The 26,103-nt window shown below is 45.9% G+C and overlaps 1 protein-coding gene across 1 annotated transcript in view; it reads right to left on the bottom strand.

The window, feature by feature from the left end:
• Nucleotides 1-339: 339 nt before the first annotated feature.
• Nucleotides 340-26,103, bottom strand: part of MYCBPAP (MYCBP associated protein) — a 195,327-nt gene continuing 169,563 nt past the window's right edge. Inside the window, exons 17-19 of the mRNA XM_063960703.1 lie at nt 25,546-25,676; nt 20,377-20,565; nt 340-620 (exon numbers count right to left, since the gene is read on the bottom strand). Coding sequence (XP_063816773.1) covers nt 534-620; nt 20,377-20,565; nt 25,546-25,676 — 407 coding nt within the window. The 3' untranslated portion in view covers nt 340-533. The remainder of the gene's footprint in view (nt 621-20,376; nt 20,566-25,545; nt 25,677-26,103) is intronic.

The following is a 26,103-nucleotide window of genomic DNA, read 5'->3' as shown; positions in this document are numbered from 1 at the left end:
TACTTGTCTGTGTTATGTCAGCAGTGACCTCCTTTCCCTTTGGAAGCAATTATTTAGCTTCCCCTGTTTGTCTCACAAATGATGCAAACAGCAGTTCTTTCCAATGGGAACTCAAGCTGGATTCAGCCTTCCATGGCATTTCTGTAGCCCCCAGATGAGCATAACCTCTATTTTACAGTATAACATTATTTTTTAAATAGATACTGTAGTTGTAAGATGTATATGGCCCATCCTGGTAAAAACAGACAGAAAAATAACTTAGTGTCAGGCATTGCTTACAATGTATAATCATATTTTACATTTTTAAAGAAAATGAGACCAGCATTCAGGTACATCTGATTGTATGTTTAGAAAATGTTCTTTTATTTCTGATGAATACAATGGTATTTAGAAAGTGATGCTTTCAAAGAATACAGCACAGGCCAGCAAAGGTCATCGATTAATAGCGAGTACTAGGCATCTGTTCCACTGAAACAACATAATAGGGGCATAACTGATGGATGGCACTGGAAGCATTCTGACCCATCCCAAATTTAATCTTCTGTCAGAGATGTCCTCGACTTTAAGTCTTCAGCAATGAGCACCAGATTTTCTGCTAATGATGCAAGGATTCCATACATCTGAAATCAAGAAGTAGAATGATAATTAAAGCCTTATTTGCTAACGAATGGACATGGGAATGTTTTAATAACGCATTGCTGAGCTGAGATGTTGGCTGATGAGTGGGTGGGGAACTTCATAAATACAGACTGTGTACCAGTTTCCATGAATGTCCACAAGGGAAAAGATGGTGATACTAATAGCACTCAGCCCTATGCATACAATAGGAACAATGCGCACGATAGATAAACCCCTTGCTATTTGTTACTAGAGAAAATGTGAGAAGACATAATGACTGATATAGGGTAACACCACAATTTCTACCGTATGTAGATGATTTCATAGATGCTGCCACAATTAGAGATAAATATAATGCAGTGCATTGGTGACATGAATTGCAATTTCATTATTAAATAGTATGTAAGATTCCTGCTCATGCTGCCTATAACATCGACTGCAATATACAGGGGAGCAGCCAAATACAGTCGCTGTTCTATTCCAGAGAGGAAGTCACTGCAGCATTGTGGCAGGGAGAGGAAATGTAACACAACTGCTGCTTTTGGCCTTTTTCCCAGATAATGAGATGTTTCAAAAGTCAGGATATAGCTTTATGTGGGGATGATGCAATTTAAAATACCTATGGAGCTATTGGCACGCAGTACATTTATTAGTGGTACTAGGGGGGTCATTCAGACCTGATCGCTCGCTAGCTATTTTTGCAGCACTGCGATCAGATAGTCGCGGCCTATTGGGGGTCATTCCGAGTTGATCGCTCGCTAGCAGTTTTTAGCAGCTGTGCAAACGCATTGCTGCCGCCCACTGGGGAGTGTATTTCCGCTTTGCAGAAGTGCGAACGCTTGTGCAGCAGAGCTCCTGCAAAATCTTTTTGTGCAAAACAAGACCAACCCTGTAGTTACTCTTCGTGTGCGTTGATTCTAACGATGGAGGGACGCTTTTGACGTCACACACCCGCCCAGCGAACGCCCAGACACGCCTGCATTTTTTTCTGCCACGCCTGCGTTTTTCCAAACACTCCATGAAAATGGTCAGTTGACACCCAGAAACGCCCACTTCATGTCAATCTTACTTCGTTCGGCCGTGCGACAGCAATGTTCGTTACACTCTGTGCAAACCCACGATGCTCATTGTACCTGTACAACGCGCCTGCGCATTGCGGTGCATACGCATGCGCAGAAATTACGATTTTTAGCCTGAACGCTGCGCTGCGAACAACATAGGGGAGTGTATTTTAGCTTTGCAAGTGTGCGATCGCATGTGCAGCTGAGCGGTACAAAAAAGTTTTGTGCAGTTTCTGAGTTGCCCAGAATTTACTCAGCCACTGCGATCACTTCAGCCTGTTCTTGTCCGGAATTGACATCAGACACGCGCCCTGCAAACGCTTGACACGCCTGTATTTTTCCTACCATTCCCAGAAAACGGTCAGTTGACACCCACAAACACCTTCTTCCTGTCAATCACCTTCCCATCGGCTGTGCGAATGGATTCTTCGTGCAATCCATCGCCCAGCAAAGATCCGCTTTGTAGCCATACGACGTGCCTGCGCATTGCGGTGCATACGCATGCGCAGTTCTGACCTGATCGCATCGCAGCGAAAACTCCTAGCATGCGATCAGGTCTGAATGACCCCCCAGAAGCTTACAGGAGGAATGAGGCAAGTAAGGTTAAGTATAACCCACACCAGTTCTCCCACTTTTCTCCTTCTCAGTAAGGGCCAGTACTATACAGTCCTATAAACATAGAGAATGAGGGTATAAAGAAGGGGTGGAGAACCTCAGGCCCGTGGGCCATATAAGGTCCACAAAGTCACTTGATCAGGCCCGGCCAGGCTCACCTAACCGAGGGAGGTGCCAGGCACCCGCGGGCGCCCGGCTCCTTCCCCTCAGCAGCAGCCAGAGGCAGGAGCTCACTCCTGAGGTCTGGCTTCCAGCTCAGGCAGTGTACGTGTGCGGCTGTGCAGCGCTATGGGAGAGACGTCATGACATCTCTCCCATAGTTCTGAGGAGCAGGCGGCCAGGCGGAGGGCAGCGGTCCAGAAGCAGGAGTGGGGCTGGTGAGTATTGTGTTTTTTTTCTTTTAATGTGTGTGTGTGTGTGTTTGTGTGTGTGTGTAAGCGGCGCTACTAGGGGGTATATCTAATGGGGCATAACAACGACTGGGGGGCATATCTACTGGGGCATAACTACTGGGGGCAGGCTAATTTTTAAGTTGATAATTTTTGTATGGCCCCCAAAGGATTTTATAAATATCCAAATGGCCCTTGGTAGAAAAAAGGTTCCCCAACCCTGGTATAAAGGATCTACAGGTTCAGGAAAGCTGGAAAATTGTGTGTGTCTTTTGTTGGGAGGTGGGCATTCTTCAAATATTGTTATTATTTTTACTCCATAATGCCAGATCCAGCTGCTGGGAAACTCTCCCATGGATCTTTATCGCTATCCATAAAATTATTATTTTTTCAGTCTTCCACCAATTTACTAATTTGTTAATAGTAGTGATGAGCGGGTTCGGTTTCTCGGAAACCGTACCCCCCCGAACTTCACCCATTTTACACGGGTCCGAGGCATACTCGGATTCTCCCGTATGGCTCGGTTAACCCGAGCGCGCCCGAACGTCATCATCCCGCTGTCGGATTCTCGTGAGATTCGGATTCTATATAAGCAGCCGCGCGTCGCCGCCATTTTCACTCGTGCATTGGAAATGTTATGGAGAGGACGTGGCTGGCGTCCTCTCCGTTTATTCATTGTTGAGTTGATGCAAATATTTGTGCTTGCTTCTATCATTGTGGGGACTGGGGAGCAGCTTTATATTAATATAGGAGTACAGTGCAGAGTTTTACCACCAGTTTTATCCGTTCTCTGCCTGAAAAAAACGCTCCTTATCTGTGCTCAGTGTGCTGCATATATATCTGTGCTCACACTGCTTAATTGTAGGGACTGGGGAGCAGCTGTATTATATAGCAGGAGTACAGTGCAGAGTTTTGCTGACAGTGACCACCACCAGTATACGTTGTCTGCCTGAAAAACACTCCATATCTGTGCTCAGTGTGCTGCTTTATTGTGGGGACTGGGGACCACCAGTATAATATTATATAGGAGGAGTACAGTGCAGAGTTTTGCTGACCAGTGACCACCAGTATATAATATATAGCATTACGGTACAGTAGGCCACTGCTGTACCTACCTCTGTGTCGTCAAGTATACTATCCATCTAGATTCTATACCTGTGGTGCATTTTAGTTTTGCAGTTTGCGGACACAGTGACCACCAGTATATATAGCAGTACGGTATGGAAGGCCACTGCTGTACCTACCTCTGTGTCGTCAAGTATACTATCCATCTACATTCTATACCTGTGGTGCATTTTAGTTTTGCAGTTTGCTGACACAGTGACCACCAGTATATATAGCAGTACGGTACGGAAGGCCACTGCTGTACCTACCTCTGTGTCGTCAAGTATACTATCCATCTACATTCTATACCTGTGGTGCATTTCAGTTGTGCAGTTTGCTGACACAGTGACCACCAGTATATATAGCAGTACGGTACGGTAGGCCACTGCTGTACCTACCTCTGTGTCGTCAAGTATACTATCCATCTACATTCTATACCTGTGGTGCATTTCAGTTGTGCAGTTTGCTGACACAGTGACCACCAGTATATATAGCAGTACGGTACGGTAGGCCACTGCTGTACCTACCTCTGTGTCGTCAAGTATACTATCCATCTACATTCTATACCTGTGGTGCATTTTAGTTTTGCAGTTTGCTGACACAGTGACCACCAGTATATATAGCAGTACGGTACGGAAGGCCACTGCTGTACCTACCTCTATGTCGTCAAGTATACTATCCATCTACATTCTATACCTGTGGTGCATTTTAGTTGTGCAGTTTGCTGACACAGTGACCACCAGTATATATAGCAGTACGGTACGGAAGGCCACTGCTGTACCTACCTCTGTGTCGTCAAGTATACTATCCATCTACATTCTATACCTGTGGTGCATTTCAGTTGTGCAGTTTGCTGACACAGTGACCACCAGTATATATAGCAGTACGGTACGGAAGGCCACTGCTGTACCTACCTCTGTGTCGTCAAGTATACTATCCATCTACATTCTATACCTGTGGTGCATTTTAGTTTTGCAGTTTGCTGACACAGTGACCACCAGTATATATAGCAGTACGGTACGGAAGGCCACTGCTGTACCTACCTCTGTGTCGTCAAGTATACTATCCATCTACATTCTATACCTGTGGTGCATTTCAGTTGTGCAGTTTGCTGACACAGTGACCACCAGTATATATAGCAGTACGGTACGGAAGGCCACTGCTGTACCTACCTCTGTGTCGTCAAGTATACTATCCATCCATACCTGTGGTGCATTTCAGTTTTGCACAGTTTGCTGACCACCAGTATATAATATATAGCATTACGGTACAGTAGGCCACTGCTCTACCTACATCTGTGTCGTCAAGTATACTAGCTTAGTCACACAGCGACCTTGGTGCGCCTCTTTTTTTCTTTGCATCATGTGCTGTTTGGGGACTATTTTTTTGAAGTGCCATCCTTCCTGACACTGCAGTGCCACTCCTAAATGGGCCAGGTGTTTGTGTCGGCCACTTGTGTCGCTTAGCTTAGTCACACAGCGACCTTGGTGCGCCTCTTTTTTTCTTTGCATCATGTGCTGTTTGGGGACTATTTTTTTGAAGTGCCATCCTGCCTGACACTGCAGTGCCACTCCTAGATGGGCCAGGTGTTTGCATCGGCCACTTGTGTCGCTTAGCTTAGTCACACAGCGACCTTGGTGCGCCTCTTTTTTTCTTTGCATCATGTGCTGTTTGGGGACAATTTTTTTGAAGTGCCATCCTGCCTGACACTGCAGTGCCACTCCTAAATGGGCCAGGTGTTTGTATCGGCCACTTGTGTCGCTTAGCTTAGTCACACAGCGACCTTGGTGCGCCTCTTTTTTTCTTTGCATCATGTGCTGTTTGGGGACTATTTTTTTGAAGTGCCATCCTGCCTGACACTGCAGTGCCACTCCTAAATGGGCCAGGTGTTTGTGTCGGCCACTTGTGTCGCTTAGCTTAGTCACACAGCGACCTTGGTGCGCCTCTTTTTTTCTTTGCATCATGTGCTGTTTGGGGACTATTTTTTTGAAGTGCCATCCTGCCTGACACTGCAGTGCCACTCCTAGATGGGCCAGGTGTTTGTATCGGCCACTTGTGTCGCTTAGCTTAGTCACACAGCGACCTTGGTGCGCCTCTTTTTTTCTTTGCATCATGTGCTGTTTGGGGACAATTTTTTTGAAGTGCCATCCTGCCTGACACTGCAGTGCCACTCCTAGATGGGCCAGGTGTTTGTGTCGGCCACTTGTGTCGCTTAGCTTAGTCACACAGCGACCTTGGTGCGCCTCTTTTTTTCTTTGCATCATGTGCTGTTTGGGGACAATTTTTTTGAAGTGCCATCCTGCCTGACACTGCAGTGCCACTCCTAGATGGGCCAGGTGTTTGTGTAGGCCACTTGTGTCGCTTAGCTTAGTCACACAGCGACCTTGGTGCGCCTCTTTTTTTCTTTGCATCATGTGCTGTTTGGGGACTATTTTTTTGAAGTGCCATCCTGCCTGACACTGCAGTGCCACTCCTAGATGGGCCAGGTGTTTGTGTCGGCCACTTGTGTCGCTTAGCTTAGCCATCCAGCGACCTCGGTGCAAATTTTAGGACTAAAAATAATATTGTGAGGTGTGAGGTGTTCAGAATAGACTGGAAATGAGTGGAAATTATGGTTATTGAGGTTAATAATACTATGGGATCAAAATGACCCCCAAATTCTATGATTTAAGCAGTTTTTTAGGGTTTTTTTGAAAAAAACACCCGAATCCAAAACACACCCGAATCCGACAAAAAAATTTCGGTGAGGTTTTGCCAAAACGCGTCCGAATCCAAAACACGGCCGCGGAACCGAATCCAAAACCAAAACACAAAACCCGAAAAATGTCCGTTGCACATCACTAGTTAATAGCAATATTGCTTTCCTGAGCACATACTGTAATACAAGAATCTAAGTGCTTCACCTTAAACATGTGTCAGTATATGGTGTTTTAAAATGACTAAAATGACTAAACATATAGGGGGAAAGTAATAGCCTGCAAGAAGCAGGAAGTTCTAGACTCTGTGCGAGTTCTCCCACTTTTTTTAAACAGCAATCATTTACAGTTGGTTCTGCCATGTAAATGCTGCTTTAAATAAACAGGAGAACTGGCACAAAGTCTCGCTCTTCTGCTTCTCACAGGCTATTACATTCTCCGCACTGTATCAGGCTGCAAATGCGTACAAACAACAAACATATTTATAAACAAAGGTTGATAAAAGTCAGGCTCCTGTATGCACGCTTTTTCAGAAGATAGTTATAGCTGCCCGCTTACAGGGACAACGATAAACAATTGTGTTTGTCAGCTGCAGGTTGTCCTACCTGTTCCCCACCCTGGCCTATTGTTGCAAGTTATTATACTCCCAAATTAATTTTAAAGTACATATTACAATGTGGCGAGCCAGTGATTTCCAAAGTGCTCCTGTACATTTCTTCATAGGAAGTCTGTTAACTACAAGGAAACTGGCCCAGCAGAACCTTGTTTGTGATGGTAACAGCTTTCCAACTACAGTGTTTTGTAATTTCTCAGAGTATGTCATCCTGGGTTACAAGGGTGTTTCCATACCACTGTTTGTCTGATTATATTAAATTAGCTTTTACAGACAGAGGGCTTTTAACTCCCCCACTTTACCACTTATCATGATGCAAGCAACTACCCTCAGTAAGGTCTTGGAATCAGTGCCGTAACTAGGCATTTTAGCGCTGTGTGCAAGAAACGGCATTGGCCCCCCTTCATGCAAGATAGGGGCATGCGCGCAAAAAATATAGGGGCGTGGCTTCATGGGAAAGGGGCATGGCCACAATATAATACCTGTTCATACTACCGTGCACAGTAGTCTCCATTATTCAACTTAGGCTGCACAGTAGCGCCACTACACCAGGTAGAGCCCTTTTACACATTACGGCAGACAGTCCCCCTTTTTACACATTACGGCAGACAGCGTCCCCCTTTTTACACATTACGGCAGACAGCATCCCCCTTTTTACACATTACGGCAGACAGCATCCCCTTTTTTACACATTGCAGCAGACAGGATAGAGAGACAGACGGACGGACGGACGGACGGATAGACGGACGGACAGACGGATAGATAGATAGATAGATAGACAGATAGATAGATAGATACTTACCCTCTCTCTCAGTGCAGGCTTCATGCAGCAGATCCCGGGCAGGGGAGAAGGAGGAGGAGGGAGGGGGACTGGAGCTGCAGCAGTGCTATGTAATTGGTAGTGGCGCCGCTGCAGCTGTCCTTCTCCTTCCGCATTGGCTGTCCGCCGCCGCTGTGAATGCTGGGATGAAGGAAGCGCATCCCAGCATTCACAGCAGCGCCAGGCAGCCAATGCTTTCCTTGGCCAGAGAGATTCTGGGCTACGAGGTCTGTACTGACAGTTTATTTGGCTTTTAAATAAAATATCTGGGCATGTGTCATCCTACAAGTAATCACTCCTCCTCTCACATAGCCATGGATGAACTTCTGTTATTGGAAGCCAATAAATGTAGGAAGTACAACGCCATTTGGGAACCCTGGCTTAAATTTAAAGACACCTTCACTTCTGATCAATTCAAAAGGCCAGTAAATTTAAACGTGTCACAACACTGGGATTGACTTTATCTTGGATGGATCCCCTCTCCCCCTATTTCCTCCTAGGTTCATGCCCTCTTCCCTCTCTCCCTTTGTTTTCCTTTTTTGTTTCTATCTTTTTTTCTTTTTTCATGAAATAACTGATGTTTGCCTTGTAGTCTGGTACCCGGTATTTCTTCTAAACCACTAAGTCCAAATGTTGGTATTGTTTGTTTTTATAAACATTTTTTTTTTAAATCTGATTGTTCTTTTTGTTTGTCAATATTCTGCTGTTAGTACTAGAGATGAGCGGGTTCGGTTTCTCTGAATCCGAACCCGCCAGAACTTCATGTTTTTTTTCACGGGTCCGAGCGACTCGGATCTTCCCGCCTTGCTCGGTTAACCCGAGCGCGCCCGAACGTCATCATGACGCTGTCGGATTCTCGCGAGGCTCGGATTCTATCGCGAGACTCGGATTCTATATAAGGAGCCGCGCGTCGCCGCCATTTTCACACGTGCATTGAGATTGATAGGGAGAGGACGTGGCTGGCGTCCTCTCCGTTTAGAATTAGAATAGATTAGAGAGACACTTGATTTACTAATTTTGGGGAGCATTAGGAGTACTCAGTAGTGTACAGTGCAGAGTTTTGCTGATAGTGACCAGTGACCACCACTTTTATTTATAATCCGTTCTCTGCCTGAAAAAAGCGATACACAGCACACAGTGACTCAGTCACATACCATATCTGTGTGCACTGCTCAGGCTCAGGCCAGTGTGCTGCATCATCTATATATATTATATATCTGTCTGACTGCTCAGCTCACACAGCTTATAATTGTGGGGGAGACTGGGGAGCACTACTGCAGTGCCAGTTATAGGTTATAGCAGGAGCCAGGAGTACATAATATTATATTAAAATTAAACAGTGCACACTTTTGCTGCAGGAGTGCCACTGCCAGTGTGACTAGTGACCAGTGACCTGACCACCAGTATATAATATTAGTAGTATACTATCTCTTTATCAACCAGTCTATATTAGCAGCAGACACAGTACAGTGCGGTAGTTCACGGCTGTGGCTACCTCTGTGTCGGCACTCGGCAGCCCGTCCATAATTGTATATACCAGTGACCTAACCGTGGTTTTTTTTTCTTTCTTTATACATACATACTAGTTACGAGTATACTATCTCTTTATCAACCAGTCTATATATTAGCAGCAGACACAGTACAGTGCGGTAGTTCACGGCTGTGGCTACCTCTGTGTCGGCACTCGGCAGCCCGTCCATAATTGTATATACCACCTAACCGTGGTTTTTTTTTCTTTCTTTATACATACATACTAGTTACGAGTATACTATCTCTTTATCAACCAGTCTATATATTAGCAGCAGACACAGTACAGTGCGGTAGTTCACGGCTGTGGCTACCTCTGTGTCGGCACTCGGCAGCCCGTCCATAATTGTATATACCACCTAACCGTGGTTTTTTTTTCTTTCTTTATACATACATACTAGTTACGAGTATACTATCTCTTTATCAACCAGTCTATATATTAGCAGCAGACACAGTACAGTGCGGTAGTTCACGGCTGTGGCTACCTCTGTGTCGGCACTCGGCAGCCCGTCCATAATTGTATATACCACCTAACCGTGGTTTTTTTTTTCTTTCTTTATACATACATACTAGTTACGAGTATACTATCTCTTTATCAACCAGTCTATATATTAGCAGCAGACACAGTACAGTGCGGTAGTTCACGGCTGTGGCTACCTCTGTGTCGGCACTCGGCAGCCCGTCCATAATTGTATATACCACCTAACCGTGGTTTTTTTTTCTTTCTTTATACATACATACTAGTTACGAGTATACTATCTCTTTATCAACCAGTCTATATATTAGCAGCAGACACAGTACAGTGCGGTAGTTCACGGCTGTGGCTACCTCTGTGTCGGCACTCGGCAGCCCGTCCATAATTGTATATACCACCTAACCGTGGTTTTTTTTTCTTTCTTTATACATACATACTAGTTACGAGTATACTATCTCTTTATCAACCAGTCTATATATTAGCAGCAGACACAGTACAGTGCGGTAGTTCACGGCTGTGGCTACCTCTGTGTCGGCACTCGGCAGCCCGTCCATAATTGTATATACCACCTAACCGTGGTTTTTTTTTCTTTCTTTATACATACATACTAGTTACGAGTATACTATCTCTTTATCAACCAGTCTATATATTAGCAGCAGACACAGTACAGTGCGGTAGTTCACGGCTGTGGCTACCTCTGTGTCGGCACTCGGCAGCCCGTCCATAATTGTATATACCACCTAACCGTGGTTTTTTTTTCTTTCTTTATACATACATACTAGTTACGAGTATACTATCTCTTTATCAACCAGTCTATATATTAGCAGCAGACACAGTACAGTGCGGTAGTTCACGGCTGTGGCTACCTCTGTGTCGGCACTCGGCAGCCCGTCCATAATTGTATATACCACCTAACCGTGGTTTTTTTTTCTTTCTTTATACATACATACTAGTTACGAGTATACTATCTCTTTATCAACCAGTCTACATATTAGCAGCAGACACAGTACAGTGCGGTAGTTCACGGCTGTGGCTACCTCTGTGTCGGCACTCGGCAGCCCGTCCATAATTGTATATACCACCTAACCGTGGTTTTTTTTTCTTTCTTTATACATACATACTAGTTACGAGTATACTATCTCTTTATCAACCAGTCTATATATTAGCAGCAGACACAGTACAGTGCGGTAGTTCACGGCTGTGGCTACCTCTGTGTCGGCACTCGGCAGCCCGTCCATAATTGTATACCACCTAACCTTTTTCTTTGCATCATGTGCTGATTGGGGAGGGTTTTTTGGAAGGGACATCCTGCGTGACACTGCAGTGCCACTCCTAAATGGGCCCGGTGTTTGTGTCGGCCACTAGGGTCGCTAATCTTACTCACACAGCTACCTCATTGCGCCTCTTTTTTTCTTTGCGTCATGTGCTGTTTGGGGAGGGTTTTTTGGAAGGGACATCCTGCGTGACACTGCAGTGCCACTCCTAGATGGGCCCGGTGTTTGTGTCGGCCACTAGGGTCGCTTATCTTACTCACACAGCGACCTCGGTGCAAATTTTAGGACTAAAAATAATATTGTGAGGTGTGAGGTATTCAGAATAGACTGAAAATGAGTGTAAATTATGGTTTTTGAGGTTAATAATACTTTGGGATCAAAATGACCCCCAAATTCTATGATTTAAGCTGTTTTTTAGTGTTTTTTGAAAAAAACACCCGAATCCAAAACACACCCGAATCCGACAAAAAAAATTCGGTGAGGTTTTGCCAAAACGCGGTCGAACCCAAAACACGGCCGCGGAACCGAACCCAAAACCAAAACACAAAACCCGAAAAATTTCAGGCGCTCATCTCTAGTTAGTACCAATAAACACATATTGCATAAAAAAGCTTTTACAAATTGGGACTCATTTAGATTGTGTGGCCAATCCAGCTAATGAACAACTGGTCAATGCAAGGGATGAACAATGGGTATGGAATATTTTGTTGTCCAGCGGTGTCTTCCAGTGAAGTCATGAAAAATTCTGGCACATCCTGCAGAGTATTCCTAACCATCCTCCTAGTGCCTAACACAAACCCTACCTCCCATAGCCTAACACTAACCTCCATAGTGCCAAACTCTAACCCTCCCCTACATAAGCCTAACCCTAACCCTCCCCTACATAAGCCTAACCCCAACCCTCTGGTCTTTGCATAATGTCCACTATTCACATGTCAACATTGTGAGCACCTTGACATTCTGCAGATGTCAACATGGTCAATGTAGAAATTGTGGTGTCAAGTTTAATGTTGACGTTATGACTGCATCCCTGGAAAACTTAACCTACTATTGCATGCAGCACAGACATGGAGCAGCGTTTTTAAATACTGAGATTTACTCAGTGGTGGTTCTTACCTATGGGCTGCAGGACTGCAGCCCCCCCAGGTAAAATCCACCACCTATAGGAAGCCAGCTCCCTGCCTCTTCAGCCCCAGCCAGCTTCTATGGGCTGCAGCCGATGCAGTCCATAGAATCTGTGGTTTTGCACATGTGCAGTACCGTCGCTGCTATTGAGCATGCGCCGGGCCCCAGGCTACACAGTGTAGGTACCGGGACCTGGTCGGCTGCAGTATGGAGAAGGTAGCGGAGACCCGGCGCATCGCCAGCGGCAGCCCTCCTACAGCAAGTTAGGAGCTGCCGCTGGATTTAACTAGAACATTGTGGGTCCCATAACAACATATTGAAGGGACCCCTGTCCCAAAGCTTCGTGAGAGACTCCTAGCCACAGCAGTTATTCATTTTATGCCCCATAATTGTGCCCTAGTTTATTTTCTGAACGATAGTAGTGCTTTAGTTCACATTATGTCACATTGTCAGGATGCCAGTACACATTATGCCACATTACAGTGCCCCCTGTTCATACTGCGCTAAATTAAACTGCCCTCTATTTCAAATTATGCCACACTATAGTTCCTCCATTTCATATTGTGCCACATTACAGTGCCCCAGTTATTTTTATGTATCATTATAGTGCCCTCCAAATTACAATGAGCAGATCAGATTATGACACATTATATTGCCCTCCAGTTCATACTGTGCCACATTACAGTGCCCCTTACCATTATAACATCTGTTATACGCACCTCTCACTGAAAATGTAATGTCACACAATTCAGGCTGGGCAATGGATCAGACCCAGGGCCTAATTCAGACCTGATTGCAGCAGCAACATTTTTCTCTAATGGGCAAAACCATCTGCAGTACAGGTGGGGCAGATACAACATGTACCAACCCGAAGGTGGGGTATGTTCAAACTTAAAATAAGAATTTACTTACCGATAATTCTATTTCTCGTAGTCCGTAGTGGATGCTGGGGACTCCGTAAGGACCATGGGGAATAGCGGCTCCGCAGGAGACTGGGCACATCTAAAGAAAGCTTTAGGACTAACTGGTGTGCACTGACTCCTCCCCCTATGACCCTCCTCCAAGCCTCAGTTAGGAAACTGTGCCCGGACGAGCGTACACAATAAGGAAGGATTTTGAATCCCGGGTAAGACTCATACCAGCCACACCAATCACACCGTATAACTTGTGATCTGAACCCAGTTAACAGTATGATAACAGAGGAGCCTCTGAAAAGATGGCTCCCAACAATAATAACCCGATTTTTGTAACAATAACTATGTACAAGTATTGCAGACAATCCGCACTTGGGATGGGCGCCCAGCATCCACTACGGACTACGAGAAATAGAATTATCGGTACGTAAATTCTTATTTTCTCTAACGTCCTAAGTGGATGCTGGGGACTCCGTAAGGACCATGGGGATTATACCAAAGCTCCCAAACGGGCGGGAGAGTGCGGATGACTCTGCAGCACCGAATGAGAGAACTCCAGGTCCTCCTCAGCCAGGGTATCAAATTTGTAGAATTTAGCAAACGTGTTTGCCCCTGACCAAGTAGCTGCTCGGCAAAGTTGTAAAGCCGAGACCCCTCGGGCAGCCGCCCAAGATGAGCCCACTTTCCTTGTGGAACGGGCTTTTACAGATTTTAGCTGTGGCAGGCCTGCCACAGAATGTGCAAGCTGAATTGTACTACAAATCCAACGAGCAATAGTCTGCTTAGAAGCAGGAGCACCCAGCATGTTGGGTGCATACAGGATAAACAGCGAGTCAGATTTCCTGACTCCAGCCGTCCTGGAACATATTTTCAGGGCCCTGACAACATCCAGCAACTTGGATTCCTCCAAGTCCCTAGTAGCCGCAGGCACCACAATAGGTTGGTTCAGGTGAAAACGCTGGAACCACCTTAGGGAGAAACTGAGGACGAGTCCTCAATTCCGCCCTGTCCGAATGGAAAATCAGATAAGGGCTTTTACAGGATAAAGCCGCCAATCCTGACACGCGCCTGGCCCAGGCCAGGGCCAACAGCATGACCACTTTCCATGTGAGATATTTTAACTCCACAGATTTAAGTGGTTCAAACCAATGTGACTTTTGGAACCCAAACTACATTGAGATCCCAAATTGCCACTGGAGGCACAAAAGGAGGCTGTATATGCAGTACCCCTTTTACAAACGTCTAAACTTCAGGGACTGAAGCTAGTTCTTTTTTGGAAGAAAATTGACAGGGCCGAAATCTGAACCTTAATGGACCCCAATTTAAGGCCCATAGACACTCCTGTTTGCAGGAAATGTAGGAATCGACCCAGCTGAATTTCCTCCGTCGGGCCTTACTGGCCTCGCACTACGCAACATATTTTCGCCAATTGCGGTGATAATGTTTTTGCGGTTACATCCTTCCTGGCTTTTGATCAGGATAGGGATGACTTCATCCGGAATGCCTATTTTCCTTCAGGATCCGGTGTTCAACCGCCATGCCGTCAAACGCAGCCGCGGTAAGTCTTGGAACAAACAGGGTCCTTGCTGGAGCAGGTCCCTTCTTAGAGGTAGAGGCCACGGATCCTCCGTGAGCCTCTCTTGAAGCTCCGGTTACCAAGTCCTTTTTGGCCCATCCGGAGCCACGAATATAGTGCTTACTCCTCTCCATCTTATCAATCTCAGTACCTTGGGGGGTAATTCCAAGTTGATCGCAGCAGGATTTTTGATAGCAGTTGGGCAAAACCATGTGCACTGCAGGGGAGGCAGATTTAACATGTGCAGAGAGAGTTAGATTTGGGTGGGGTGTGTTCAATCTGCAATCTAATTTGCAGTGTAAAAATAAAGCAGCCAGTATTTACCCTGCACAGAAACAAAATAACCCACCCAAATCTAACTCTCTCTGCAAATGTTATATCTGGCCCCCCTGCAGTGCACATGGTTTTACCCAACTGCTATGAAAAATCCTGCTGCGATCAACTTGGAATTACCCCCCTTGGGTATGAGAGACAGAGGAGGGAACACATACACTGACTGGTACACCCACGGTGTTACCAGAGCGTCTACAACTATTGCCTGAGGGTCACTTGACCTGGCGCAATACCTGTCGAGTTTTTTAATCATGTGGACGACTTCTGGGTGAAGTCCCCACTCTCCCGGGTGGAGGTCGTGCTGAGGAAGTCTGCTTCCCAGTTGTCCACTCCCGGAATGAATACTGTTGACAGTGCTATTACATGATTTTCCGCCCAGCGGAGAATCCTTGCAGCTTCTGCCATTGCCCTCCTGCTTCTTGTGCCACCCTGTCTGTTTACGTGGGTGACTGCCATGATGTTGTCCGACTGGATCAACACCGGCTGACCTTGAAGCAGAGGTCTCGCTATAAGCTTAGAGCATTGTAAATGGCCCTTAGCTTCAGGATATTTATGTGAAGTGATGTATCCAGGCTTGACCCTAAGCCCTGGATATTCCTTCCCTGTGTGACTGCTCCCCAGCCTCGCAGGCTGGCATCCGTGGTCACCAGGACCCAGTCCTGAATGCCGAATCTGCGGCCCTCTAGAAGATGAGCACTCTGCAACCACCACAGGATGGATACCCTTGTCCTTGGTGACAGGGTTATCCGCTGATGCATCTGAAAATGCGACCCGGACCATTTGTCCAGTAGGTTCCACTGGAAAGTTCTTGCGTGGAATCTAACGAGTGGGATTGCTTCGTAGGAAGCCACCATTTTTTCCCAGAACCCTTGTGCATTGATGCACTGAGACTTGGTTCGGTTTTAGGAGGTTCCTGATTAGCTCGGATAACTCCCTGGCTTTCTCTTCCGGGAGAAACACCTTTTTTCTGAACTGTGTCCAGGATCATCCCTAGGAAACAGAAGACAAGTCGTCGGAACCAGCTGCGATTTTGGAATATTGAGAACCCAATCGTGCTGCCGCAACACTACCTGAGATAGTGCTACACCGACCTCCAACTGTTCCCTGGATCTTACCCTTATCAGGGAATCGTCCAAGTAAGGGATAACTAAAATTTCCTTCCTTCGAAGGGATATCATTTCGTCCATTACCTTGGTAAAGACCCGGGGTGCCGTGGACCATCCCTACGGCAGCGTCTGAACTGATAGTGACAGTTCTGTACCATAACCTGAGGTACCCTTGGTGAGAAGGGTAAATTTTGACATGAAGGTAAGCATCCTTGATGTCCCGAGACATCATGTAGTCCCCTTCTTCCAGGTTCGCAATCACTACTCTGAGTGACTCAATCTTGAATTTGAACCTCTGTATGTAAGTGTTCAAAGATTTTAGATTTTAGAATCGGTCTCACCGAGCCGTCTGGCTTCGGTACCACAATAGTGTGGAATAATACCCCGTTCCCTGTTGCAGGAGGGGTACCTTGATTATCACCTGCTGGGAATACAGCTTGTGAATGGCTTCCAAAACTGCCTCCCTGTCAGAGGGAGACGTCGGTAAAGCCGACTTTTGGAAACGGCGAGGGGGAGACGTCTCGAATTCCAATATGTACCCCTGAGATATTACCTGAAGGATCCAGGGGTCTACTTGCGAGTGAGCCCACTGCGCACTGAAATTCATTGAGAACGGGCCCCCACCGTGCCTGAGCTTGTAAAGCCCTAGCGTCATACTGAGGGCTTGGCAGAGGCGGGAAAGGGTTTCTGTTCCTGGGAACTGGCTGATCTCTGCAGCCTTTTTCCTCTCCCTCTGTCACGAGCAGAAAAGAGGAACCATTTGTCCGCTTGCCAACAAAGGACTGCGCCTGATAATACGGCGTCTTATTTTGAGAGGCGACCTGGGGTACAAACGTGGATTTCCCAGCTGTTGCCGTGGCCACCAGGTCTAAAAGACCGACCCCAAATGTCCCCTTTCAAAGGCAATACTTCCAAATGCCGTTTGGAATCCGCATCACCTGACCATTTTACTGGTAGAATTGGACAACGCACTTATACTTGATGCCAGTCGGCAATTATTCCGCTGTGCATCATGCATATATAGAAATGCATCTTTTAAATGCTCTATAGGCAATAATATACTATCCTTATCTAGGATATCAATATTTCCAGTCAGGGAATCCGACCATGCCAACCCAGCACTGCACCTCCAGGCTGAGGCGATAGCTGGTCGCAGTATAACACCAGTATGTGTGTAAATACCTTTTTTGGATACCCTCCTGCTTTCTATCAGCAGGATCCTTAAGGGCGGCCATCTCATGAGAGGGTAGAGCCCTTGTTCTTACAAGCGTGTGAGCGCCTTATCCCCCCTAGGGGGTGTTTCCCAACGCATCCTAACCTCTGGCGGGAAAGGGTATGCAGCCAATACTTTTTAAGAAATTATTAATTGTTATCGGGGGGAAACCCACGCATCATCACACACCTCATTTTATTTCTCAGATTCAGGAAAACTACAGGTAGTTTTTTTCCCTCACCGAACATAATACCCCTTTTTTTGGTGGTACTCGTATTATCAGAAATGTATAAAAACATTTTCCATTGTCTCAATCATGTAACGTGTGGCCCTACTGGAAATCACGGTTGTCTCTTCACCGTCGACACAGGAGTCAGTATCCGTGTCGGCGTCTGTATCTGCCATCTGAGGTAACGGCCGCTTTAGAGCCCCTGACGGCCTATGAGACGTCTGGACTGGCACAAGCTGAGTAGCCGGCTGTCTCATGTCAACCACTGTTTTTTTATATAGAGCTGACACTGTCACGTAATTTTCAACAGTACATCCACTCAGGTGTCGACCCCCTAGGGGGTGACATCACTGTTACAGACACTCTGCTCCGTCTCCACATCATTTTTCTCCTCATACATGTCGACACAAACGTACCGACACACAGCACACACACAGGGAATGCTCTGATAGAGGACAGGACCCCACTAGCCCTTTGGGGAGACAGAGGGAGAGTATGCCAGCACACACCAGAGCGCTATATATATACAGGGATAACCTTATATAAGTGTTTTTCCCCTTATAGCTGCTGTATGTTTTAATACTGCGCCTAATTAGTGCCCCCCTCTCTTTTTTTAACCCTTTCTGTCTGCAGGGAAGAGCCAGGGAGCTTCCCTCCAACTGAGCTGTGAGGGAAAATGGCGCCAGTGTGCTGAGGAGATAGGCTCCGCCCCCTTTTCAGCTGCCTTATCTCCCGGTTTTTTGTATATTCTGGCAGGGGTTAAATGCATCCATATAGCCCAGGAGCTATATGTGATGCATTTTTTGCCATGTAAGGTATTTCTGTCATGTTTTATTGCGTCTCAGGGCGCCCCCCCCCAGCGCCCTGCACCCTCAGTGACCGGAGTATGAAGTGTGCTGAGAGCAATGGCGCACAGCTGCAGTGCTGTGCGCTACCTTATTGAAGACAGGAACGTCTTCTGCCGCCGATTTGTCCGGACCTCTTCGCTCTTCTGGCTCTGTAAGGGGGCCGGCGGCGCGGCTCCGGGACCCATCCAGGCTGGACCTGTGATCGTCCCTCTGGAGCTAATGTCCAGTAGCCAAGAAGCCCAATCCACTCTGCACGCAGGTGAGTTTGCTTCTTCTCCCCTTAGTCCCTCGATGCAGTGAGCCTGTTGCCAGCAGGTCTCACTGAAAATAACAAACCTAAACTAAAACTTTCACTAAGAAGCTCAGGAGAGCCCTTAGTGTGCACCCTTCTCGTCGGGCACAGAAATCTAACTGAGGCTTGGAGGAGGGTCATAGGGGGAGGAGCCAGTGCACACCAGTTAGTCCTAAAGCTTTCTTTAGATGTGCCCAGTCTCCTGCGGAGCCGCTATTCCCCATGGTCCTTACGGAGTCCCCAGCATCCACTTAGGACGTTAGAGAAATCTAAATTGCAGTGTAAAAATAAAGCAGACAGTATTTACCCTGTATATAATAACCCACCCAAATCTAACTCTCAGCACATGTTACATCTGCCCCACCTGCAGTGCTGCCCATGAGAGAAAGATTTTGCTGCTGCGATCAGGTTTGAATAAGGCCCCCAATTGCTTAGCAGGCAAATTTGGGAAATTGGTACGCAGCTTTATAACCTGGGTCCAGGCCCCCCTAAGCTTCTGGGACCCATAGCAATGGCAACCCTTGTACCCATATAGTTACATCTGTGCTCTGCTAGCAAACCACCTCCTGGCCTTCAAATTTGAATCTCGTCATATTTTAATTTTGCTCCTCTTGCAGTGAAACATGGCTGATCCTATCCTATCTAAGAAATTCAGATAGGTGAGTGACTGCTGTTTTTTCTGGATCTTGCACACAATTCGTTGTTCTACATATTTAAAATCAAGAGAGTACTGCCTCCATACCTGTGATGATAGATAGATAGATAGATAGATAGATAGATAGATAGATAGATAGATAGATAGATAGTACATTTTTAAAAATAAATAAATCATATAATAAATATAATTGATCTCACTTTTCCTTCAGTGGTGGACGAGATGGTGCGTGGTATGGCACAGAGCTTCCTCAGGCAAGGGATGACCTTTCATACAAAAAGCTCACAGAGTAATAAGGTTGTACCTTGTTCTAAGCTCCACCATATCTGTTATAGAGCCCGCAATATCACCCAATCTTGAAAATTCTCAGGTTTTGAATTAAACTTAATTTGAGTAATCCCGCAGCAGAGAATACTTTTCTGTAAATGCAATGTCCCTTTGTTGTATTTACACAATGAGAGGTGTAAATCCCTCTTTTTCCACTGACTGTGCTCAGTATAGTGCAATTTGGAGAATGGCGACACAATATTTCAACAATTTAATGTACTTGTTTTGCCTGTATTTGACAATCGGCTTGTATATAAATAGAGTCGTTTTTAGACAACTGCCATTAAAGTGGCACAGAGCAACAATTGCTAAGGCACAACTTTACCAATGCCACACTTGCATACTAATTCAGGTTTAATGGGGAGGGGGGGGGGGGGAACATTTACTTCAGTTATACAAGCACTAGATCACACTACGTACAAGAAACCATTTAATCTGTGTGTACTTCTGTAAGTACCTAATTTTGTTTATATTTTCTTAAGGTTCTTTCACCAGTTTACTGTACTACTTATATGGCTTCTCTCAGAAGATATGCATTAGGGATGAATCTTAAACTGAATACCCACCTCAATGTATAGCCGCTCTTGATACTTTTCTTGTATAACTGGATCTACTTGGAGGAGTTGAGACTCTGGGGGAGTAAAGTCCAAACTTTCTCCTGAAGATACCAATTCCTTGTTCTCTTGATGGAGACCTGTGGATTTCATAGATTTCTTATCATCCTTGCTCTTCCCTTTTCTGCTGCTAGGACGTTCCTGTCAGGTAAAATAAGACAAAGTATTTTATTTATCAGTAAAATGGCACGTCACTGATTGGCTGGAACCCCATGGGCCTGATTCTGAGTCTGACGCAGCGGAGTCCATGTTTGTGACTTTTGACTTTCTGCTAATACTACCTGTACAACCGTGCCTCTGAATGTACAAGGACTGGGATGTACACTTTGTGCGTCCTTAGATGCAACAATCATCGCTTTGTGCATCCTTAGATGCAACCATCAGATGCATCTCTGTGTGTAGTAATAGCAACTTCCCAGTCACCGCCCAGGAATGCCCAATACATTTCTGAAACCATGCCTCTCAATTAATCCTGAGAATCTGTATGCACACACTGTGGGAGATATGCTCTGTGGCAGACAACTCGTATCTTTCACTATGGCAGCACTGAAAGCTGTCTCTGTTTTTTTCAGGTTGGTAATGAAGAAGGTCACTGTAAAAAATATATGCACTATATTCAACATTGCATCTTTGTACATTTTATAGCTTACATTACATGTGGTTTCCAGTTGTACAACAACATTTTCAAATAAGGGGGAAGTGTCCTGCTAGCTGAAAAGGTGGCATGGTTCCAGTTAATAGTTGTTTTCATTATATTTTTACAGTAAGGACAATCTAATTAGAACTCCCAAAAGTCCAGATCCGAGTTAGGAGTAAATTTAGGTACACACTATACAATTATCAGGCCGATTTTCCAATGATTGGGTGCTTGGCCTGTTTTATAGCATAGTGTGTAGGTATAAGCGTTTTGGCCAAACACTGATTAAATGGTCAAACAATGGCCAGAAATGCTCGGCTTCGACTATTCAATCGGTCGTCCTTGGCTACAGATATTGGTCAAAAGGTTCTGATATCATGCTGTGTGTGTGCGTTCTCGATAATCTGCCCATATTTCCTATGGTTTATCCTAATTACCTCATACTCCTCCTGGGCGGACATATGCAAATTCAGCGTGGTGTGGCAGAAGATCTCAAACTTGAAAATAATAATATACTGTACATATTTCGCTTAATGTGTAGCGCAGATATCTGGACCTTCCAGTGGCAGAAAAATTGTCTCATATTTCGCTTCGACCAAAATAATTGCATAGTGTGTAACTAAGTTAAGAAGGTGAAGTTTACACTTTGAAAAACTATTTGAAGGATTATATATCATATTAAATAGATAGATAGATAGATAGATAGATAGATAGATAGATAGATAGATAGATAAACATTTCAAGATTCTACTGCCTTCTGTTGAAAGACAGGCATACATTTACAGCCTCTTAACCTGTGAATTAGATATTTCAACTATATATGTAAAATATTATTATTTGGGACTCTCACCCTAGTCACTACAATTGTACTTGCTGACAGCCATTTTGTTTTCAAATTTGTAGAAACAATATTTTTATAAACTTACTAAACAGTTACCTTGTAGGCCTCAAACACTTTAGCTTTAGTTTTCCACATTCAACTCTAGTTTTTGAAGTCTATTAAACACTTTTTGTTGCCGATAGTCAAAGAAGCATGTAAGTTAATGACGCTGTACCAGGGCCGGCGCTTCCACTAGGCAGCTTTAGGCAGCTGCCTATGAGCGCAGGGAACTCAGGGGGCGGCACGCTGAGGCTGCCAGGAGCCCTTGTCATTTTGGTGGTTAGCCCCCCTCCCTGTAGCCCCCATGCAATACAGCAGCAGGACACCCGGCGGCATGGACACACTACTAGTAGCAGCGCTGCGGGTAGTCCTGCAACGCTACTAAATCGAGTGACAGGCAGCTGGTGCTTTTTGGCCATTCCAGGCCACTATACCCTACCCAGTGTCCCGGGATCCACCACTAATTTTCTTTAAGTCGCCACCTCTCTGCAGAAGCTATGCAGTGGGAGCAGAGAGGTGGTTTCCCCCTCGGCCGGTCCCGTCACCGTGTCCCTTTTCTGCCGGCCGGAGCCGCCTCCATAGACTGCTGCTTTGTGCTGTGGGTTTTTTAAAGGGGGCGTGGCCACATATCCATGATTAGGCCACGCCCCCGACTTTGCCAGGTCTCCCCGCGGTCTGTCTGTGGCTCTGCCTGGCCTGCCTGCTCTTTGGGAGACTGGCTCCTGTGATCAGAGCTGGAGGTAACTACTGTGGTAGTGGGTGTGTGCCTCCAATATGAGTGTGTCCCAGAGTGTCAGTGTGTGTCTCAGTATGTGTGTGTGTGTGTGTGTGTGTGTGTGTGTGTGTGTGTGTGTGTCTGTTTGTGTGTCTCAGTATCAGTGTGTTTCTCAGTATGAGTGTCAGTGTGTGTTTGTGTGTGTCTCAGTATAAGTGTGTGTGTGTGTCTCAGTATCAGTGTGTTTCTCAGTATGAGTGTCAGTGTGTGTGTGTGTGTGTCTCAGTATAAGTGTGTGTGTGTGTGTGTGTGTGTGTGTGTGTGTGTGTGTGTGTCTCAGTATCCGTGTGTGTGTGTCTCAGTATCAGTGTGTGTGTGCCTCTGCCTCAGTATGAGTGAGTGTGTGTGTGTCTCCGTATCAGTGTGTGTGTTTCAGTATGGGTGTGTGTGCCTCTGCCTCAGTATGAGTGTTAGTGTGTGTGTTTGTGTGTATCTCAGTATGAGTGTCAGTGTGTGTGTTTGTGTGTGTATCAGTATCAGTGTGTGTGTCTCAGTATAAGTGTCAGTGTGTGTGTGCCTCTGCCTCAGTATAAGTGTCAGTGTGTGTGTTTGTGTGTGTCTCAGTATGAGTGTCAGTGTGTGTGTTTGTGTGTATCTCAGTATGAGTGTCAGAGTGTGTCTGTCTCAGTGTGTGTGTCTCAGTATCAGTGTGTGTGTGTGTGCCTCTGCCTCAGTGTGAGTGTCAGTGTGTGTTTCTCAGTATGAGTGTGAGTGTGTGTCTCAGTATTAGTGTGTGTATGCCTCTGTCTCAGTATGAGTGTCAGTGTGTGTGTCTCAGTATCAGTGTGTGTGCCTCTGCCTCAGTATGCGTGTCAGTGTTTGTGTGTCTCAGTATCACTATCAGCGTGTGTGTGTTTTAGTATGAGTGTCAGTGTGTGTGTGTGTGTCTCAGTATGAGTGTGTGTGTCTGCCTCAGTATTTGTGTCAGTGTGTGTGTGCCTCAGTGTGTGTGTGTGTGTGTGTGTGTGTGTGTGTGTGTGTGTGTGCATCTGCCTCAGTATGAGTGTCAGTGTGTGTGTGTGCATCTGCCTCAGTATGAGTGTCAGTGTGTGTGTGTGTGCCTCAGTGTGTGTGTGTGTGTGTGTGCATCTGCCTCAGTATGAGTGTCAGTGTGTGTGTGCATCTGCCTCAGTATGAGTGTCAGTGTGTGTGTGCGCCTCAGTGTGTGTGTGTGTGTGTGTGTGTGTGCATCTGCCTCAGTATGAGTGTCAGTGTGTGTGTGTGCCTCAGTGTGTGTGTGTGCATCTGCCTCAGTATGAGTGTCAGTGTGTGTGTGTGCATCTGCCTCAGTATGAGTGTCAGTGTGTGTGTGCATCTGCCTCAGTATGAGTGTCAGTGTGTGTGTGTGCGCCTCAGTGTGTGTGTGTGTGTGTGTGTGTGTGTGTGTGCATCTGCCTCAGTATGAGTGTCAGTGTGTGTGTGCATCTGCCTCAGTATGAGTGTCAGTGTGTGTGTCTCAGTATGAGTGTGTGTGTGCCTCTGCCTCAGTATGTGTGCCTCTGCCTCAGTATGAGTGTGTGCCTCTGCCTCAGTATGAGTGTGTGTGTGTGCCTCTGCTTCAGTATGTGTGTGTGTGCCTCAGTATGAGTGTGTGCCTCTGCCTCAGTATGAGTGTGTGTGTGTGCCTCTGCTTCAGTATGTGTGTGTGTGCCTCAGTATGAGTGTGTGCCTCTGCCTCAGTATGAGTGTGTGTGTGTGTGTGTGTGTGTGTGTGCCTTTGCCTCAGTATGAGTGTCATTGTGAGTGTATGTGTACGTCTGCCTCAATGTGTTTTTTTTACCCTGTGGAGGCCAAAGTGTTGTTGTTTTTTCCCCCTGAAAGGGGCAAATGTTTTTGTTATAATTTATTCCTGTGGTGGCCAATGTCTTCTTTTTTTTTGGGGGGGGGGGGCTGGAATGGAGATTGAAGTTTTGCCTAGGGTGCCAAGAAACCTTGCACCGGCCCTGCCCTGTACACACTTTGGGTGTAATCCAGACTTGATCGCTAGCGTGCGTTTTTTGCATCCCTGTGATCAGGTAGTCGCTGCCTACAGGGGTAGGGGGAATTCGCTGGGCATGTGTGCGTTTGGATATGCTAGAGAGCTGCACAAACTAATTTTGTGCAGTCTGTGCGCAGCCCAGGACTTACTCTTCCAGTGCAATGATCGAGGCTGGAGACGTCAGAAACCCTCCCTCCAAACGCCTGGTCCCTCCTGCGTTTTTCCGGACACTTCTCAAAAACGGTCAGTTGCCACCCACAAACGCCCTCTTCCTGTCAATCTTCTTGCGTTCGCCGGTGCGATGGGTTTTTTCGCACCATCCCATCACTACGCATGCGCAGATCAGACCTGATTGCCCGCTGTGCAAAAACGCACAGCAGCGATCAGGTCTGAATCGGCCCCTTAATGACAACTCTCAGGTTCACTTTGCTTCACGTCCACTTTGGCACTGTCTGCAGAGTGATAACAGTAGAATATAATGGAGATCTATGGGACCACTCGTTAAGCACGTAGAACATAGGGAAGGGACTCTGAAAACTTGTATCCGGTACTCTGTTAAAAGCAAAGAAATACAAGGTTGCCCACTTACCTGTGCATAAGACCTACAGAGAAACTGCTTACATTGTTTTTTCTACAAACGTCACATAGCAGAATTTAATTCACCTCATTAGATAGGTGATGGGAATTTTAAATACACATTTAAGTGGACATCTCTGTTAATGATTGGAATAAATTAGAAATCTGCGATAATTGAATAAAAATGGAGCACTCCACCCTTTAACAAGTTGCTATGTTCTAAACTAACAATAAAATCACTGTCTATATCATGTATAGAGCGGGCTGCCCAATACCTCTTTCTCCCGTACTCCTACTCTTCCCCCTTTTTTTTCATCCTTTTCTTTTCCACCAGTTGTCTTCTTATCTTCTTTCAGCCCGCCTCTCTTGTCATCTTTGCCTCCTTTCACACGCTTCTGATCCACCACTAGAAACAAGGTTGTCAGCAATTTGTAAGATCTAGAAAACTATTGTGGTTTTTATCTACCCAGTGACAATACGTTATATTGTAATACCCCTTTTCCACCTAAATACCGGGTACAAACTGGGTTTTCGGACATGGTTCCAACCCGGCACAGACCCCGTTTACACTAACCCTTCGACCCGGGTTATTCTATTTACACTTCACCCATGTGCAGTCTTCTCTCTGACGGCACTTGGTGATGACATCATCTCCAAGCGCCAGTGATCCGGCTCTTCCTTCTTGTAACGGGACCTGTTTATACTGCAGCCTTAACTGGTTAATTTTTTTTGCAACCCTTTTTTACTGCAACCCAGGTTAACACAGCAATAACCTGGCTTATTGCGGAAGTGGAAAAGGGGTATAGTGTCAATATTTTCTAAATGATCACAGT

Source organism: Pseudophryne corroboree, chromosome 3 (genome assembly GCF_028390025.1).
Source record: "Pseudophryne corroboree isolate aPseCor3 chromosome 3, aPseCor3.hap2, whole genome shotgun sequence".
Classification (NCBI taxonomy): domain Eukaryota; kingdom Metazoa; phylum Chordata; class Amphibia; order Anura; family Myobatrachidae; genus Pseudophryne; species Pseudophryne corroboree.
The sequence above is the reverse complement of the archived record's forward strand: the minus strand, read 5'-3'. Positions and strand labels throughout refer to the sequence as shown.